The sequence below is a fragment of the Salmo salar genome, chromosome 10 (assembly GCF_965601325.2).
Source record: "Salmo salar chromosome 10, fSalSal1, whole genome shotgun sequence".
In the NCBI taxonomy this organism is placed as follows: domain Eukaryota; kingdom Metazoa; phylum Chordata; class Actinopteri; order Salmoniformes; family Salmonidae; genus Salmo; species Salmo salar.
Window position 1 is genome coordinate 63,024,565 of NC_138300.1, and position 21,309 is coordinate 63,045,873.

General features: G+C 43.2%; 1 protein-coding gene across 6 annotated transcripts in view; it reads right to left on the reverse strand.

Annotated features, from left to right (window-relative positions):
- Positions 1 to 1,508: 1,508 nt before the first annotated feature.
- Positions 1,509 to 21,309, reverse strand: part of LOC106560668 (Krueppel-like factor 8) — a 122,126-nt gene continuing 102,325 nt past the window's right edge. For all 6 annotated transcript variants that reach the window (XM_045688011.2, XM_045688010.2, XM_014123766.3 and 3 more), the window contains 3 exons: positions 10,576 to 10,687; positions 7,548 to 7,690; positions 1,509 to 5,666 (listed from right to left, as the gene is read on the reverse strand). In XM_045688011.2, coding sequence (XP_045543967.2) covers positions 5,485 to 5,666; positions 7,548 to 7,690; positions 10,576 to 10,687 — 437 coding nt within the window. In that variant the 3' untranslated portion in view covers positions 1,509 to 5,484. The remainder of the gene's footprint in view (positions 5,667 to 7,547; positions 7,691 to 10,575; positions 10,688 to 21,309) is intronic.

Here is a 21,309-nt window from a genome sequence, read left to right on the forward strand (position 1 = left end):
ACCATCAGATCCTCCTCTCCACCCTCTCCGAGCTGGGTATCTCCGGCGTGGCTCACTCTTGGATTGCGTCCTACCTGACAGGTCGCTCCTACCAGGTGGCGTAGCGAGAATCCGTCTCCGCACCACGTGCTCTCACCACTAGTGTCCCCCAGGGCTCAGTTCTAGGCCCTCTCCTATTCTCGCTATACACCAAGTCTCTTGGCTCTGTCATATCCTCACATGGTCTCTCCTATCATTGCTACGCAGATGACACACGATTAATCTTCTCCTTTCCCCCTTCTGATAACCAGGTGGCGAATCGCATCTCTGCATGTCTGGCAGACATAGCAGTGTGGATGACGGATCACCACCTCAAGCTGAACCTCGGCAAGACGGAGCTGCTCTTCCTCCCGGGGAAGGACTGCCATTTCCATGATCTCGCCATCACGGTGGACAACTCCATTGTGTCCTCCCAGAGTGCTAAGAGCCTCGGCGTGACCCTGGACAACACCCTGTCGTTCTCCGCTAACATCAAGGCGGTGACCCGATCCTGTAGGTTCATGCTATACAACATTTGCAGAGTACGACCCTGCCTTACACAGGAAGCGGCGCAGGTCCTAATCCAGGCACTTGTCATCTCCCGTCTGGATTACTGCAACTCCCTGTTGGCGGGGCTCCCTGCCTGTGCCATTAAACCCCTGCAACTCATCCAGAACGCCGCAGCCCGTCTGGTGTTCAACCTTCCCACGTTCTCTCCCGTCACCCCGCTCCTCCGCACACTCCACTGGCTTCCAGTTGAAGCTTGCATCTGCTACAAGACCATGGTGCTTGCCTACGGAGCTGTGAGGGGAACGGCACCTCCGTACCTTCAGGCTCTGATCAGGCTCTACACCCAAAGAAGGGCACTGCGTTCATCCACCTCTGGCCTGCTCGCCTCCCTACCTCTGCGGAAGCACAGTTCCCACTCAGCCCAGTCAAAACTGTTCGCTGCTCTGGCACCCCAATGGTGGAACAAGCTCCCTCACGATGCCAGGACAGCGGAGTCAATCACCACCTTCCGTAGACACCTGAAACCCCACCTCTTTAAGGAATACCTGGGATAGGATAAAGTGATCCTTCTAACCCCCCCCCCCCCCCCCCCAAAAAAAGATATAGATGTACTATTGTAAAGTGGTTGTTCCACTGGATATCATAAGGTGAATGCACCAATTTGTAAGTCGCTCTGGATAAGAGCGTCTGCTAAATGACATAAATGTAAACTGAGCAATACATAAATAGTCGCTTCATGTGAAGCACATTGTCGAAGAAAAGTTTCCAATCATGCAGCCCGATTATGAGCTTCATGGTCATTTTTACACTTTGCACAATTATTTTAGCCTTGGCAACCAGCCTGATCCCTGCATTCACCATTCTATGTAACTTTCTTCAATGGTAAATGCAGTGATCATGCTAGTTCCACCAGGATACAATTCTTTTGCACTATGAAAATTTCACCCGTAGTCAACAATAAAGACATTGCATCAACAATCTGCACCAAAAACCTTTTATTCTATAAAAGGAGTGGGGTAAATCTCAACTGTACAGGGGGAAACAGACTTAATGAAACACCATTTCTCACAGTATCAAAAAGCTCACGTTCTTCCTCACTGATCTTTACAGATTTGTTCTGTACAAATACAAAACAAATAATATTAATGACAATAACAATAACTGCATTGCACTGAATAATATAGTACTGGCCCAAAGGTTAATGCATTCAATATAAAATACTTACAATTCTGGTTGTTAAAGTAACTGTCCAGTGAAAATCTATTCTGTTAACTCATACCTAAATAATGTTGTTGACTCATCCAATACTTGTATTTGTGGCCAAAGCATAATTTAGATTTTTTTCTTCAAAAACCCCAGCTCAAATGTGTATCTCAAACAGACCGTTTAAAAAAATGCTTGCCATTTCCTCATAGAGGATGATGTCATCCTCCTGAAGGAGGATGAGCTGGCCAATCAGCGGTCTACTGGCATGAACATTTTTAATGACCGGTATACGCCCATACCATTCTGTTGTTGGGGTACACCTACACCATTCCAACGCAGAAAACCTGCGTTTTAACATAATTAATTAAAACAAACTGGAAGTAAAACAATTTCACTCATTGTTATTAATTATAGGTCATAAAAATCTGTCAACACTAGACAGTTACTTTAAGAAAAGGAGTTGTGATTAATGATAAGAAGAGGCACACTCACACACTTATACACACACAATCAATCCACCCTTACATTATGTGGTGCCATATTGTTGAAGTGAGGGGTGACTAGTGAAGTGGATAAATGGGCTTGTACAAATACAGTACAGTATAGAGTCAAGTCTTAAGTCGTATGCTGCCATGTCTAAACCATAGATGGATCTATCTTTTGTTGGACAGAACATTTCTATATTGACGTACTGTATTGTATTGATGTATTATAGTATTGTTTTCTTTGTGGTATATGGAGTAATACTTCACAGTGGACATTAAAGGGGAACTTGTATTGTATGCATCAATGCGGTGAGGTGGGTTTGACCAGTGATAACAGATATTTGATCATATCAGATTTTCAACTCTGGGTATGTCCTAAAATGGCCCCATATTCCCTATATAGTGCACTACTTTTAACCAAAGCCCCAGGGGCCCTGGTCAAAAGAAGTGCATTAGGGAGTAGGGTGCCATTTTGGACAGTTGTTCAGGTTGAGACGGTCCTTCTGTTGCAGGTCATTAGGACTGTTAGGTTAGGGCACCAGGATCACACCGACATGCTCACCAACTTCACAAAAACAAAATGTGCACAACACAAATGGGACCGATGTTTAGGACATAAAAAAAGAATACCTTTTTTTTTTATAACACATTTCAGTTGTAAATCCATCCAACAGAGTAGAAAATAAAAGAAAAAATTATATTTTTCACATTGTCTAGTCAGTGTTAAAAATAGAACTCCACCTGTTACATTTATTATGGACTTTTTGATTATATACAGTATGTACACTTATTGTTCTTTAATTATTTCTCATAGTCCTTAATGTCTAATACCATCTAATAACAAGTTGCAATCAAATGCATGTCCTCTTCTAGAAAAATGTGCTTAGTAACATTGTTAGGAGTTGAAGCAGAGAATGATAGAAACTCATAGGAACATTGCATTGCTCTGTGTGGACCAATAAGATCCCTCTCTGCTTCACGCATGCGCTCAACTCAACTCACACCAAGGCTGGGTTCCCAGTCAGAAGACAAAAAGGATTCAATCATGTTTTATTTAGCTAGCGTTTGAAATGATGATGGCTGCTGCGACTGCTAGTGAGAGAGCCAAACACTTTGTTTACATGTTCTTCAGTATGCCCTCTGTATGCATGTACCATAGGAGCTGTACTTAGCCACTGACTTCAGAACAGCGCTTAGTAGCGAGTGCTGTATATGTTCCAGTAGCAACACATATTTAACCACTGACCCCAGTACAGCGCTAGGAGCGAGGTCTGTGGAGGTTGCATAATCAAGTGAACCCAGAGAGCAGGAGCTAAAAACAACCACCTTAAGACATGGAGATCAGTTAGGCTCAGAGTCGGAGTACTGATCTAGGATCAGTTTAGCCTTTTAGATCATAATGAATAAGATAATATGGATCAGAACTCCTACTCTGAGACCCTTTGTGAATACAGGCCCTGATCTGGGTCGAAATGGGCAGAAATGCTCGTAACAACAGAGTGCCTCGTGACGTGTCGTCAGGGCAATGAGACCCCGTTTCCCGGGTAACCCTGAAGACCAAAACAATCGTGCGTTTCTAAGACTGACTTTGATTCACTAAGGCTCCGACAGGCTGCACCGAAACCCACACTTCTAAAATCATCAGTTCTGATTATTTGTTACACACACACACACACACACACACACACAAGCTCCCTAGATCCCCTAGTTTGTAACCTCAACCTTTTTCTTGTTATACTTTTACAGCCTCAAAACACAATCTAAGGATATGAAATAGTCAAAAAGGGGATGTTATTATGTTATGAGCCAATCATTAGAAAGAGAAAGAGAAGAAAATGAAAAAAACTACAAAAGGCTTTTTTTTTTAAACAACACAAATACTGTTACTGAACAACAAGCTATAAATGTGGGGCAAGTGAACATGATTTAATATCTGATTGAAACTATTAATAAAACAGAATCCTCACAGTCTTGTAGCTCCCTGTTTTAGGAGATGGGGGAGCGGAGAAATGGAGTGGAAGGGGGTTGAATAAGACATTTCTACACCGCCACACCCGAGGGGTCTGCTGACTCTGCTGAGGAAATTATATGTATGGAGGAGAGGACATGATGCATCATCAACTGTCTTTAAATAGCACACACTACACTAACGCTCACACACAATTGCACACACATACAGACAGCTAGCCCATGCACGCAACGCAGGTTAACAGAAGATGATAAAACACAGTAAACAGTTGCTCGACAGCTGAGAAGTCATCTCTGAAGTGTTTTCCCCTCTCAAATAAACAAAAATGACACAAAAGCCACATTTCCTTCCCTGCCCCCTTCACCTCCTCTGTCCTCCTCCTCTTCTTGCTCTGAACTGAGTGTGTGATGTCGGTAACCCTGCATCATTTCAAAGTATGTCCTCGGTCTCTCTCTCAGTCCAGCCTGTCCATCTCTCTCTGCTGTATCCCAGGTTTGTCTTCACTAGTCTATCTTCTGGATGGATAGGGTGCTGTTGAAGTAGATAGCCTCTGGCTGTGTGCACACTGAGTGGGGTGTGAGGGAGAAACGAGGAGATAAGCTGTGGGGTATGAGAGTTGTGGACTACCCCTTCAGGTGCTAAGCAACCAGAAAACAACAACAAACTCCTCTCATCCTTTTGGGATCTTCATTCTCCACCTCTTTAATGTAATGATCTCCACGATGACCCACAGTTCAAAATGGAGGACGAGCCGTAGCGTAGAGAAGACTAGGTCTAAACAATGGACCAGCAATGCGATCAGAAATGACTGAAAGTGAATTTTAGCAGTACAGAAAACTCGCCATCAAAGTGGAAAATAAACACAATCATAGTGGATTTCAGCTAACTGCTCTGCAAACACATAACATAACTGTTTTACTGTCATTCTATTAATTTAAATGTTTTTCAAATGATCTACCGCCACTTTATTACTTGATTTCCTGACCACTGGTGACGTTTTCAATGCGAATCCTGTAGAATCAGCGCTGGTCCAATGAATGAGTTTATTTTCGAATGCTCCTGCTCGGAAAATGTATGTTGTCTTAACCTTGGTTATTTTTTTACAGAGAGGAGAGGAGGGGGAACAGTAAAAGGAAGTGACACAGCAGAGAACCTCTAGGGGTCAGAGTTCAGGCCCTCCCATTTGAGTTCCATCTGGGTCCCGAGGGGGGCTGGGGAGGGAGGTGATGGGTTGGAGGGCGAAGGTAGTGGGGGTTAAGGTTTAAAGGTCAAAGGTCAGGGGTCAGAGGTCATGGTTCACATCATGACGTGGCGTCTCCGGTGCAGGGCTAGGTGGTCAGACCGGGAGAAGGAGCGGTCACAGTCGGTGCAGCGGAAGGGCTTGATGCCTGTGTGTTTACGGAAGTGTCGCGTCAGCTCGTCTGACCGGGCGAACCTCCAGGTACAGCCCTCCCATGTACAGTGGTACGGCTTCTCTCCTACAGGGAAGAAGATATGGAGATGATTAGTTGATTGGTTGATTGATTGTGCAAATATTGGTTTAAAACCAGTTAAATCTAACTAAATGTAATCTAAAATGTAACCTAAGAAATCCCCAAAAGTAATTATTTATCATGAGATGACCATAAACAATAACTAGTAATGCTACACACTCCAAGAAAGGTTAGAATCTCACTTTTCTGGTAAAAAAATAGTTATACATTGCTGAGGTGAAGTCACTTTTGAGGATACAAGCTCAAGTACACAGTAAAAATATGCAAAAAATATAGAAATAGGAAATATTTTGTATGATGTATTTCCTATTCAACAAAACTTTGAATAAGTCTTGAAATGACATATGCTTTCTAAATATAGCATCATCAAATGATAAAATGACTATAAGATCTTATTTATTTTCTAAAGGTCTCTCCTGATCCAAATGTCTCGTCGCTGTGAACGTCTCACAGAGCTCTAGTTTGGCTTCCTATGTCTCATCGCTGTGAACGTCTCACAGAGCTCTAGCTTGGCCTCTTATGTCTCATCGCTGTGAACGTCTCACAGAGCTCTAGCTTGGCTTCCTATGTCTCATCGCTGTGAACGTCTCACAGAGCTCTAGCTTGGCTTCCTATGTCTCATCGCTGTGAACGTCTCACAGAGCTCTAGTTTGGCTTCCTATGTCTCATCGCTGTGAACGTCTCACAGAGCTCTAATTTGGCTTCCTATGTCTCATCGCTGTGAACGTCTCACAGAGCTCTAGCTTGGCCTCTTATGTCTCATCGCTGTGAACGTCTCACAGAGCTCTAGCTTGGCTTCCTATGTCTCATCGCTGTGAACGTCTCACAGAGCTCTAGCTTGGCTTCCTATGTCTCATCGCTGTGAACGTCTCACAGAGCTCTAGTTTGGCTTCCTATGTCTCATCGCTGTGAACGTCTCACAGAGCTCTAGTTTGGCTTCCTATGTCTCATCGCTGTGAACGTCTCACAGAGCTCTAATTTGGCTTCCTATGTCTCATCGCTGTGAACGTCTCACAGAGCTCTAGCTTGGCCTCTTATGTCTCATCGCTGTGAACGTCTCACAGAGCTCTAGCTTGGCTTCCTATGTCTCATCGCTGTGAACGTCTCACAGAGCTCTAGCTTGGCTTCCTATGTCTCATCGCTGTGAACGTCTCACAGAGCTCTAGTTTGGCTTCCTATGTCTCATCGCTGTGAACGTCTCACAGAGCTCTAGTTTGGCTTCCTATGTCTCATCGCTGTGAACGTCTCACAGAGCTCTAGTTTGGCTTCCTATGTCTCATCGCTGTGAACGTCTCACAGAGCTCTAGTTTGGCTTCCTATGTCTCATCGCTGTGAACGTCTCACAGAGCTAGGAACTAGCCTTCATCTCATATTAATATTGGCCATCTATGACAAACAGAAAGTGTTTTGTTTAAAGTTATTTTAGATGAATGCCTATAAATCAATCTCTGAATGTGCTACCGTGATGAAACCAATCTCTCCTGCTGCGCTACGATGTAACGATTGCAGGCACGTGCTTTGTCCACGGCTGTGATGTAGGGTTCAGCGAGGAGTTGATGGACAGTTGGAAGAGCGAATGAAATGGTAAGAGGGACATCCCAGATTTCAGATCCTACGACTCAGAAAAAAATACTAGTGTGTCCGTGGGAACAATGCAAGCCATTTCGAACTACTGTATCCACAGATGGATTTATAAGAGAAAATGTCCTTCGGAGAGGCAGTACTTTCGGTAAAAACCAATAAGATAAGAAGCTCTAGTATAGATCTACATTAAGTGTCTATTCATTGGCTACAAAATGTGGGTCCTGGGTCAGTCATTGGCTAAAGATTAGTATGTGGGTGGGACAGGGTCAGTGTGTGTGTTACCGGTGTGTATCCTGCGGTGGGCTTTGAGGTGTGAGCTCTTGGTGTACACCTTGTTACAGCCATCATAGTCACACATATGGACACGCCTCCTCTTCATATCCGGCGAATCAGGATCCACCTGCATGTCCATGTCTACGCCTGACCTGAGAGAGAGAGAGAGAGAGAGAGAGAGAGAGAGAGAGAGAGAGAGAGAGAGAGAGAGAGAGAGAGAGAGAGAGAGAGAGAGAGAGAGAGAGAGAGAGAGAGAGAGAGAGAGAGAGAGAGAGAGAGAGAGAGAGAGAGAGAGAGAGAAGACCTGTCATGATATGGGTAAGGCTGGAGTGACATGCATTGAGTCATGTACTTAGTGAAATGACAGAATGTCAGAGGATCAGCTGTATTAGCAGGATTACTAGAAAGCAGCTAGCTACCTGAATATGAACTGTTAGTGTTACGCGATCAGACAAGTTCTACATATGACCTTTACCTCTCCAGCCCCACCCATACTGTCTATGTCCCAACTGACCCTAGAAGGAAAGGACTATGAGCTAAAACCCTGAAATGAGTTCCCTCTGTTCAGCCTTTCCTATGGGGAAAATGAACGGGAAAGAATAGGGTTTTGGGATAAACGCCCAAAATATGGTCTGAGGTTAACACAAGCTTAGGAGATCTTATACGTTTTGTTCTATGAAACAATATTGGGGCTCCTGAGTGGTGCAGCGGTCTAAGGCACTGCATCGCAGTGCTAGAGGCATCACTACAGACCCTGGTTCGATCCTGGGCTGTATCACAACCGGCCGTGATCGGGAGTCCCATAGAGCGGCGCACAATTGGCCCAGTGCCATCCTGGTTAGGGTTTGGCCGTGTAGGCCATCATTGTAAATAAGAATTTGTTCTTAACTGACTTTCCCCTTTCAGTGGCTACGGAGTCTCAAAATGGACAAACAGTACTTTTGCCACTTTTTTCTCGTTTTTCAAGCGAAGGTCTTTTAAGGGCACACTTGTTCGGTTCGCCTAGCCGAGTTCAGCTTAGCGCCAGCTGAACTGAAGCATGCTGACGCCTTAACAGAGCCTGACTCTTAATAATCACCGCTAATTGAGTCTATTGTTCAGGTTCATCACATCTCCTAGTGATATATGGTCCCTGGGTGAATTTACAGGCCACAGCCAACAGAGAGGGCTACACAGTAACTGTCAAAAACCCATACAGTCAGACAGCTTCCAGTTCAAAGCTGATCTCTCCCCAACTCTCCTCTCGCTCTCTCTCTCTTCTCAACTCTCGCCCTCTCCCCCTCCCACTCTCCTGTTTTTTTCTGTCCATCTCTCCATCTCCCCTCCTTTACTTCCTCTCCCTCCCAACCTCCCTGTTCCTCGCTGCCATTCACTTTCTCCACCCTGCCTGCCAACTAGTTAACACCCTTTCCTCCTCTCTCTCTCTCTTCCTTTCTCTTGTTCTCTGCCCAGCCATTAGCTCAAACACACTAAACCAGCACAAATAGAGCTAATATAACTCCTTCTTCATCCTATCCTGCCTGTTTAACACACTAACTCCCCCCTCTCCTCTCAATAGAGCTAATATAATTCCTTCTTCCTCCTATCCTGCCTGTTTAACACACTAACTCCCCCCTCTCCTCTCAATAGAGCTAATATAATTCCTTCTTCATCCTATCCTGCCTGTTTAACACACTAACTCCCCCCTCTCCTCTCCTCTCTCCAAACCATTTATAAGGAGGTGTGACGGCAAACTGCATTACGTAATCTTGTTTACACCTGGTTCTGGGACAACCCTGCCCAGCAACACACACACACCCTACATTTCAGTTAGATAGAGTGCAGCAAGCTCTGTCTCACACAAAGTCACGCCTTTAGGGGTGTGGCGGCTGCTGCCCCCTCCTACCAAAAACAATTACACATTTATACATTCTGTCTCCCCTGTTGCTGCCTCACTGCACACACACACACACACACACACACCCTCTCCTCTCCTCCAGTGTTCAGGGGTTACATAAGTGTCCAGAGCAGTGCTGCAGTAATGTAATTAGCACCAGAGAGTGGAGAGGAGAGACGGGCCCAGCTCACCACAGCCAAACCCCCAATGAAGAAGCAAATTCACCCTATATCATTATTCTCTAATAATACACTCAACCTTCCACTCTCTTCCTGTAAAACTCTACTCCTATATCAGGACTGCAAACTACCCTCGTTATGAACCCCACAAAATGTCTGTTGAAATTGTGATAGCAATAAGTGTTTTATCGTATCTTGATAAAACAAACAATACATCAATCAGCCGCAATTATCTGACACTCACCCTGTGGAGGATGAGCCCTACAGAACCACCACCCTGTGGAGGATGAGCCCTACAGAACCACCACCCTGTGTCCTGGAGGATGAGCCCTACAGAACCACCACCCTGTGGAGGATGAGCCCTACAGAACCACCACCCTGTGGAGGATGAGCCCTACAGAACCACCACCCTGTGGAGGATGAGCCCTACAGAACCACCACCCTGTGGAGGATGAGCCCTACAGAACCACCACCCTGTGTCCTGGAGGATGAGCCCTACAGAACCACCACCCTGTGGAGGATGAGCCCTACAGAACCACCACCCTGTGTCCTGGAGGATGAGCCCTACAGAACCACCACCCTGTGGAGGATGAGCCCTACAGAACCACCACCCTGTGGAAGATGAGCCCTACAGAACCACCACCCTGTGGAGGATGAGCCCTACAGAACCACCACCCTGTGGAGGATGAGCCCTACAGAACCACCACCCTGTGGAGGATGAGCCCTACAGAACCACCACCCTGTGGAGGATGAGCCCTACAGAACCACCACCCTGTGGAGGATGAGCCCTACAGAACCACCACCCTGTGGAGGATGAGCCCTACAGAACCACTGCCCTGTGTCCAGGAGGATGAGCCCTACAGAACCACCACCCTGTGTCCAGGCCCTGTGTAGTGGAGGATGAGCCCTACAGAACCACCACCCCTACACCACCACCCTGTGTCCAGGGCTATACCACCACCTTCCAGTCCATGACACTCACCCTGTGTCAAGTCCAGGTGTACTGAAGGATGCTGAACCTGACTCTGTCCCACTCTCCACATCACTGTCACTCTGGTACTCCACTGGAGACGCCGAGCCAGGCTTGATACGCACTAGACGAAAAGATGGATATATGGATAGGGGAAGAGAGAGAGGGAGAGAGAGGATGTAAGAAAGATGGGGAGAAGGAGCAATGGGACAGAGTGAGATAGAAATAAATGGACAATGTAGAGGAAGATGGAAAGGTATACAGAGAGAGGGGGGGGGGGGGGAGAAAGGCAAAAAACATCAGGGGGTTAGCAACTTAAATCCAACCACCATAACACACAGTACTTGGCAACACAAAAGGTAAGCCAGGCCATCCCAGCTGAGTTGATTTGAATTTCTATTTGGTGTGAGAGAATTCCCATTATACTTAGCTGTGGTTGGCTGTCCTGTGGAGGCAGGGGATTGTATTTGTGAACCCCCCTCTTTCCCCTACCCCCATCCCTCCCTCTCTTAGTGGGTCAGAATGTGGCGACTGCATTGTTCGAAGTTTCTCTTCCCTGAGGATGCGAGGGGGTGTAGTGATGATTGGGTTGGAATTGGGGCGGGGTAAATAACTGTCCTTTGTGCATGAGGAACCCCCCCCCCCCCCCCATTACTACTGCAACCCACCTCATTAAACGACTGAATCTCTCTCGCTCTCTCTCTCTCTCTGAAAATGTGTTAACATTGCCAAAGTGAGTGAACTAGATAATAAACAAAAGTGAAATAAACAATAAAAATGTACAGTAAACATTACTCACAAAAGTTCCAAAAGAATAAAGACATTACAAATGTCATATTATGTCTATATACAGTGTTGTAACGATGTGCAAATAATTAAAGTACAAAAGGGAAAATAAATAAACATAAATATGGGTTATATTTACAATGGTGTTTGTTCTTCACTGGTTGACCTTTCCTTGTGGCAACAGGTCACAAATCTTGCTGCAGTGATGGCACACTGTGGTATTTCACCCAATAGATATGGGAGTATATCAAAATTGGGTTTGTTTTTGAATTCTTTGGGGATCTGTGTAATCTGAGGGAAATATGTGTCTCTAATATGGTCATACATTTGGCAGGAGGTTAGGAAGTGCAGCTGTGTTGCCACCTCATTTTGTGGGCAGTGTGCACATAGCCTGTCTTCTCTTGAGCACCAGGTCTGCCTACTGCGGCCTTTCGCAATAACATGGCTATGCTCACTGAGTCTGTACATAGTCAAAGCTTTTAAGTTTGGATCAGTCACAGTGGTCAGGTATTCTGCCACAGTTTACTCTCAAAGTTAGGGTGGAAGAGGACAGAGTTTTAGTTTCTTTTGAACGGTGTGGTGTCCGCGATGGCTTCGCAGCCTAGCGTGGAGGAGACGCTGTCGTTATGGCATGGATTCAGGTGTGTTCCTGAGAATTGAATTAAGGCTCTGCTTGCGGTCAGCGAACAGGTAGGAGCTGAATTTATACATTTCGCTTCTAGAATGAACAAAGACGTGGTTGTGTTCATGAAAAGAGAACATTTGGTGGGTAGGCTCATTGCTAGTGGAATATTTGTAAGGGGAGTGTTAGTGCCAGTTTCACGTCTTTCTACCCCTTCGACCAGGGTGGTAGTAGCAAATTTGCCTCTGTTTATTACGAATGATAAAAATGGGGGAAAAAAAGGGTATGCGTTGTCTACGGCTTTCGGATGGGCGGGTGAGATGGTAGGGGAGATGCGGGAGAGGGCTGGGGAGTTTTATACTGAGTTGTATAGGTCAGAACTGTGTGATCCTATGTGTGCTCAGGTTTTGTTTGCAGAACTCCCTAAGCTCTCTCTGGCACAGAGGGATGAAATGTACATTCCTCTGTTGTCCCATGAACTGGCAGAGGTCGTAACCCAGAAGTCCCCCCGGCCGTGCACCGGGGGTCGATGGACTCCCTGCGGAGTTAAAAAAACAAACAATTCTGGGGAATAATTGGACTTCTTTTGCATTTTGCGTGAGTGCGTCGGGGTAGGAGAGTTGCCGATGAGCGGCTCTGACTCTCCTGCCCAAAACAGGGGACTTGTGTGAACTTAAGAGCTGGAGGCCTGTGGCATTGCTCTGTGCGAATTACAAGATATTTGCCAAGGTCCTCGCTAATAGACTGAAGTCCCATCTGGACTCTATAGTACACAAGGACCAGACATATTGCGTACCGGGACACTCAATCACGGACAACTTGTTCTTAATCAGGGACATGTTGGACTTGAGGGGTTCTAATGTGAACTTTGGACTGGTCTCTTTTGACCAAGAGAAGGCTTTTGATGGAGTGGAGCATGAGTATCTGTTTAATGTGATGTCTGTGTTTGGGGAAAGGTTTTTGACCTGTGTGAAGATGTTGTATGCTGGGGCGTCATGTATGGTCAAGGTGGGAGGGGGGCTCAGTAGGCCAGTCTGAGTGAGACAGGGCATTAGACAAGGATGCCCTCTATCGGGGCAGTTACAGTTGAAGTTTACATACACTGGTTGGAGTCATTAAAACTCGTTTTTCAACCACTCCACGAATTTCTTGTTAACTTCTTGCGGATTAGTGGGACGCTACCGTCCTATTTCGACAATTTCTGGTGAAATTGCAGAGCGCCAAATTCAAATTAAATTACTATAAATACTAAACTTTCATGAAATCACAAGTGCAATACATCAAAATAAAGTTAACTTGTTAATCCAGCCACCGTGTCAGATTTCAAAAAGGCTTTACGGCAAAAGCAAACCATGCGATTATCCGAGGACAGCACCCAGCACACAAATGCATAACAAATCATTTTCAACCAGGGAGTTGCGATACGAAAGTCAGAAATAGCGATATAATATATGCCTTACCTTTGAAGATCTTCTTCTGTTGGCACTCCAAAAGGTCCCAGTTACATTACAAAATTGTCCTTTTGTTCGATAATGTCCTTCTTTATATACATAAAAACTCAGTTTAGCTGGCGCGCTTCAGTCAATAATCCACTCGGTTTTCCTCCTTCAAAATGCATACAAAATTAATCCCAAACGTTACCAATAAACTTATCCAAACAAGTCAATCAATGTTTATAATCAAACAATAGGTACCCTAATACGCAAATAAACGATAACATTTAAGACGGAGAATCGTTATTGTCTTTACCGGAGAAAAATACCAAAGAACGTGCTCTCATTCACGCGCTTGGAAACACTACAGCCAAAATGGGAGCCACCTAGAAAAACTACAATTTCTGGCTCATTTTTCTAAAACCCAGCCTGAAACTTTCTAAAGACTGTTGACATCTAGTGGAAGCCCTATGAACTGCAAGCGGGCACGATTTCGCCCTATTATAAAAGTGCCAGCCATTGAATTCAGTGGTAGGATGAATTTTTCTTTTTTGGATGGTTTGTCCTCGGTTTCGCCTGTCATTTCAGTTCTGTTATACTCACAGACATTATTTCAACAGTTTTAGAAACTTCAGAGTGTTTTCTATCCAAATCTACCAATTATATGCATATCCTAGCTTCTGGGCCTGAGTAGCAGGCAGTTTACTTTGGGCACACTTTTCATCCGGACGTCAAAATACCGCCCCCTATCCAAAAGAAGTTAACAAACTATAGTTTTGGCAAGTCGGTTAGAACATCTACTTTGTGCATGACACAAGTCATTTTTCCAAAAATTGTTTACAGACAGATTATTTCAGTTAATCACAATTCCAGTGGGTCAGAAGTTTACATACACTAAAATGACTGTGCTTTTAAACAGCTTGGAAAATTCCAGAAAATGATGTCATGGCTTTAGAAGCTTCTGATAGGTTAATTGACATCTTGTGAGTCAATTGGAGGTGTACCTGTGGATGATGTATTTCAAGGCCTACCTTCAAACTCAGTGCCTCTTTGCTTGCCATCATGGGAAAATCAAAAGAAATCAGCCAAGACCTCAGAAAAAAAATTGTAGAACTCCACAAGTCTGGTTCATCCTTGGGAGCAATTTCCAACCGCCTGAAGGTACCATGTTCATCTGTACAAACAATAGTACGCAAGTATAAACATCATGGGACCACGCAGCCGTCATACCGCTCAGGAAGGAGATGCGTTCTGTCTCCTAGAAATGAACGTACTTTGGTGCGAAAAGTGCAACTCAATCCCAGAACAACAGCAAAGGGCCCTGTGAAGATGTTTCAGGAGATATGGTGTGTTGGGGGGGGGGGGGGGGGGGGGGCTGTCTGTACAGGTGGGGAAGATGGGTTGGATATACGGTTGTAGAAGTGGTGAGGTTTTTGTTATTGTGATGTGTGGTGTTGTTTTGCATCGTGGTGTAGAGGGCAAGGTGAGTATGGTACATGTATGCAGTACTGCAGTAAGGAGATATTTTGGTGTTTTAAGGGGGGATGGGGTGGTGAGGTTTAAATGAAATGAGAATGTTTCATTAAAGAAAGACAAAAAGTACAAGTCTCTCTCTCAGCGCACAAGACCTCTGCTGGGCTGTAACTCTCGTACACACTAGGATGTTAGGTTATAACAGTGTCGGTTACTGACTAGGGAAATTCACAAGACCTCTGCTGGGCGGTAACTCTCGTACACACTAGGATGTTAGGTTATAACAGTGTCGGTTACTGACTAGGGAAATTCACAAGACCTCTGCTGGGCGGTAACTCTCGTACACACTAGGATGTTAGGTTATAACAGTGTCGGTTACTGACTAGGGAAATTCACAAGACCTCTGCTGGGCGGTAACTCTCGTACACACTAGGATGTTAGGTTATAACAGTGTCGGTTACTGACTAGGGAAATTCACAAGACCTCTGCTGGGCTGTAACTCTCGTACACACTAGGATGTTAGGTTATAACAGTGTCGGTTACTGACTAGGGAAATTCACAAGACCTCTGCTGGGCGGTAACTCTCGTACACACTAGGATGTTAGGTTATAACAGTGTCGGTTACTGACTAGGGAAATTCACAAGACCTCTGCTGGGCGGTAACTCTCGTACACACTAGGATGTTAGAAACCGACACTGTTATAACCTAACTAGGGAAATTCACAAGACCTCTGCTGGGCGGTAACTCTCGTACACACTAGGATGTTAGAAACCGACACTGTTATAACCTAACTAGGGAAATTCACAAGGCATGTGCTACTGAAATTGTATATAGTTATGGACAATTATTTTATAACAAATGCTCTTTTTTAATTTTGATTTATTTCACCTTTATTTAACCAGGTAGGCAAGTTGAGAACAAGTTCTCATTTACAATTTGCGACCTGGCCAAGATAAAGCAAAGCAGTTCGACAACATACAACAACACAGAGTTACACATGGAGTAAAACAAACATACAGTCAATAATACAGTACATTTACATTTACGTTTTACATTTACGTCATTTAGCAGACGCTCTTATCCAGAGCGACTTACAAATTGGTGCATTCACCTTATGATATCCAGTGGAACAACCACTTTACAATAGTACATCTATATCTTTTTTTTTGGGGGGGGGGGGGGGGGGGGGGGGTTTAGAAGGATTACTATATCCTATCGCAGGTATTCCTTAAAGAGGTGGGGTTTCAGGTGTCTACGGAAGGTGGAAAAATAAGTCTATGTACAATGTGAGCAAATGAGGTGAGATAAGGGAGGTAAAGGCAAAAAAAAGTCCATGGTGGCAAAGTAAATACAATATAGCAAGTAAAACACTGGAATGGTAGATTTGTAGTACTCCCATGTTTGATAGTGGTCGCTGTGCGCGGTCCTGAAACATCAGTGCGCTGTTGAATCGGTGCCTTTTCTTAGACCATGTTGCTATGTGAATAATATCAAAGTTAACCAGTATATTGGTGTTGAGAACAATGTGGTAGAGGCAGCAGCAGAGGAGGTGAGAAAACAGCCCTTGACTTATGGTCTAAGAACAGTGAGGAGAGAGGAAACCCCAACTTAATTAGGTCTATAATCAACAGCCTAGCTGTTAAATGTGACTGGCTTTATACATCCTGTTTTTGTTGCCAGTTTAAGTGTTTAATAGCCTACTGATTCTGTGAGCACCAATCTGCGTTTGCTATGCTGTAATAAAAGCTTTACACTTTTTTTCATTAGAACAGCCTCTCTGGTATTACTTACAATTAATTTAGTGTTGTTTACACTGTTCCAAACTGTCCCCAAAATAATATTTATAATAATAACCCTCATTTTTCTTGATCTTCTTATTGTTCTTATTACTATTATGATCATCATGATAATAATAAGTCATGTCATTATCATTAGTAGGCCATAACAGCCTTGTATAACCACCATCGAGCTGTAGGCCAAAGAGAGCATCCTGTTTAGTCTTAATAGCGTAACTTACTTAGGCCTATATTTCAATACTGATATAGGCTACTGTATCAGTCAGTCAGTCATACGTTCATGTCATCACACAGCATAGAGTAACCCATGATTTGAAATGCAATCAAGCATTTTAGTTTTAAAATGAAATAACTTAGCGACCCTTGAATAATTAGTGTAAACAATAAATAAACTTTTCCATTTCGGCAATTGCATTCACGAAAGAATGCAACTGTTTTTAGCCTTTAATAAAGGCTTTACAAAAAAAACACTCTCTGGTATGCTTGTAATTTATTTCATCCTGAGCAACCAGTGAGAATTCCTCCATATTGAGCTTATTTGTTACGTCCTCTACATCCATGCGTTACGGTGTTCTGAGTTTATTATAACACATTTATTGATGTGATTATAATATGCTATAGGTCAGGCCCTATTGGTCACGTGCATGCGATGCATACATGTGTCACGTAAAGAGAGCAAAGGTTGAGGGAATAGGGAATGTTTTTCCTAAACTTGTGAGGGATTTCGTTAACAAAACTTTTCAGTCAGATATGGCTGTGATTATGTTGCAGCTTCAGCAACACGGACAGCGTGATAAACACTGTTGATGTTCTGTGGTGGTCGCTGCAGCAGGGAGGAGAGACAACGGGTGCTAGACACACAGTCACTCGCTGTCATTGTTTGTCTTTTTTACAAAGCCCAGCAAGTCTGAGCCCGGCACAATCAAATCAATAGCAATTGGACTCCCTCTAGTCATTTGTGTCAACATTAATTTATCAAACAGCATCAGACAACCTCAGTGCATATAGTTGATTTGATTAAAACACATAGGATGTGTCTATATATGGAAAAATACAAGTATTATTTTTTTGGGGAAAGAACAGATGACTGTGGTTTCAGCCTACGTCCCAAAAGGCACCTCCTTATAGTGCACTACTTTTGACCAGAGCCCTATAGGCCCTGGTCAAAAGTAGTGCACTACATAGGAAATATGATGCCATTAGGGATGCACTTCCTGACTCCTCTCAGGAAGAGATATACTGTGCTATACTGAGAGCTTTCCTGATAAATTGTATCACAACCGGCCGCGATTGGGAGTCCCATAGGGCGGCGCACAATTGGCCCAGTGTCGTCAGTGTTTTTCCGGTGTAGGCCATCATTGTAAATAAGAATTTGTTCTTAACTGACTTTCCTAGTTAAATAACGTTAAATTAAAAAACAATATATAAAAAAATAATATATATTTCAGTCTGTATATGCAATGCATGTTAACATGTGTGTTTTTGTGTGTGTTTATATACACACACACAAATGCATTCAGAAAGTATTCAGACCCCTTGACTTTTTACACATTTTGTTACATTCTAGCCTTATTCTAAAATGGATTCAATTGTTTTTTCCCTTCGTCAATCTACAAACAATACATCATAATGAGAAAGCAAAAACAGTATTTACATTTTTTGTGCAAATTAATTACTAATAAAAACTGAACTATCACATTTACATAAGTATTCAATACTTTGTTTAAGGCCATTTGGCAGCAATTACAGCCTTCAGTCTTCTCGTAGATCTACGAACAAATCCTTTGACCTCATGGCTTGGTTTTTGCTCTGACATGCACTGTCAACTGTGGGACCTTATATAGACAGGTGTGTGCCTTTCCAAATCATATCCAATCAATTGAATTTACCACAGGTGGACTCCAATCAAGTTGTAGAAACATCAAGGATGATCAATGGAAACAGGATGCACCTGAGCTCAATTTCAAGACTCATAGCAAAGGGGCTGAATACGTCTGTAAATAAAGGTATTCAGTTTTAAATTTGAAATACATTTTGAAAGAATTTCTAAAAACCTGTTTTCGCTTTGTCATTATGGGGTATTGTTTTTAGATTGATAAGATTTAAAAAAAAATCCATTTTACAAAAAGGCTGTAATGTTAAAAAATCTTTACGAATGCAGTGTTTATATACAGCGCAAGTCCAAAGCTTGGACACACCTACTCATTCAAGGGTTTTCTACATTGTAGAATAATAGTGAAGACATCAAAACTATGAAATAACACATATGGAATCATGTAGTAACCAAAAAAGTGTTAAACAAATCAAAATATATTTTATATTTAGCCACCCTTTGCCTTGATGACAGCTTTGTACACTCTTGGCATTCTCTCAACCAGCTTCACCTGGAATGCTTTTCCAACAGTCTTGAAGGAGTTCCCACATATGCTGAGCACTTGTTGGCTGCTTGTCCTTCACTCTGCGGTTGAACTCATCCCAAACCATCTCAATTGGGTTGAGGTCAGGTGATTGTAGAGGCCAGGTCATCTGACGCAGCACTCAATCACGCTCCTTTTTGGTTAAATAAAGTACACAGCGTTGTATGAGCTCTTCAGTTTCTTGGCAATTTCTCGCATGGAATAGCCTTCATTTCTCAGAACAAGAATATACTGATGAGTTTCAGAAGAAAGGTCTTTGTTTCTGGCCATTTTGAGCCTGTAATCAAACCAACAAATGCTGATGCTCCAGATACTCAACTAGTCTAAAGAAGGCCAGTTTTATTGCTCCTTTAACCTGTTAGGGCTAGGGGGCAGTATTGACACGGCTGGATAAAAAACGTACCCGATTTAATCTGGTTACTACTCCTTCCCAGTAACTAGAATATGCATATAATTATTGGCTTTGGATAGAAAACACCCGAAAGTTTCTAAAACTGTTTGAATGGTGTCTGTGAGTATAACAGAACTCATATGGCAGGCCAAAACCTGAGAAGATTTCAAGCAGGAAGTGGCCTGTCTGAGAAGTAGTGTTTCATCTTGGCTCTTTTTATTGAAGACTCAGGATCTGTGCAATAACGTGACACTTCCTACGGCTTCCATAGGGTCTCAGAGCCCGGGAAAAAGCTGAACGATATCGAGGCAGGCTCTGGCTGAAACACTTTATCGCTTTTGGCAAGTGGCCACTCAGAGTACTATGGGTTTAGGCGCGTGCCCGCTTCGACCGAATGCTTTCTTTTCCTTTGTCTGTTTACCTAAAAGCAGATTCCCGGTCGGAATATTATCGCTTTTTTATGAGAAAAATGGCATAAAAATTGATTTTAAACAGCGGTTGACATGCTTCGAAGTACGGTAATGGAATATTTAGAATTTCTTTGTCACGAATTGCGCCATGCTCGCCACCCTTATTTACCCTTTAGGATAGTGTCTAGAACGCACGAACAAAACGGCGCTATTTGGATATAACGATGGATTATTTTGGACCAAACCAACATTTGTTATTGAAGTAGAAGTCCTGGGAGTGCATTCTGACGAAGACAACAAAGGTAATACAATTTTTCTTATAGTAAATCTGACTTTGATGAGTGCTAAACTTGCTGGGTGTCTAAATAGTGTGCTTTCACCGAAAAGCTATTTTAAAATCGGACATATCGAGTGCATAGAGGAGTTCTGTATCTATAATTCTTAAAATAATAGTTATGCTTTTTGTGAACGTTTATCGTGAGTAATTTAGTAAATTCACCGGCAGTGTTCGGTGGGAATGCTAGTCACATGCTAGTCACATGCTAATGTAAAAAGCTGGTTTTTGATATAAATATGAACTTGATTGAACAAAACATGCATGTATTGTATAACATAATGTCCTAGGGTTGTCATCTGATGAAGATCATCAAAGGTTAGTGCTACATTTAGCTGTGGTTTGGGTTTATGTGACATTATATGCTAGCTTGAAAAATGGGTGTCTGATTATTTCTGGCTCGGTACTCTGCTGACATAATCTAATGTTTTGCTTTCGTTGTAAAGCCTTTTTGAAATCGGACAGTGTGGTTAGATTAACGAGAGTCTTATCTTTAAAATTGTGTAAAATAGTCATATTTTTGAAAAATTGAAGTAATAGCATATCTAAGGTATTTGAATAACGCGCCACAGGATTCAACTGGCTGTTGAGTAGGTGGGACGCAAGCGTCCCACCTAGCCCATAGAGGTTAATCAGGACAACAGTTTTCAGCTGTGCTAACATAATTGCAAAAGGGTTTTCTAATGATCAATTAGCCTTTTAAAATGATAGCTAATCCAAGTTTAACACAACGTGCCATTGGAACACAGGAGTGATGGTTGCTGATAATGGGCCTCTGTACGCCTATATAGATAATCCATTAAAAATCAGTCGTTTCCAGCTACAATAGTCATTTACAACATTAACAATGTCTACACTGTAAAACAAGGACATTTCTAAGTGACCCCAAACTTCTGAATGGTAGTGTATCTCTTAACACCATCCATATTGGATTTCTATTTGCCATATATTTTTTGTGTTTGTGTGTGTGTACGTGCGCGTGTGCAGGGACAGGCGTCCTTATGAAGACAGTAAGGGACGGGTCATGTGTGAGATATCGTGACGGGGTGAACGAGAAACAGTGAGATATTATAACTGAAAGAG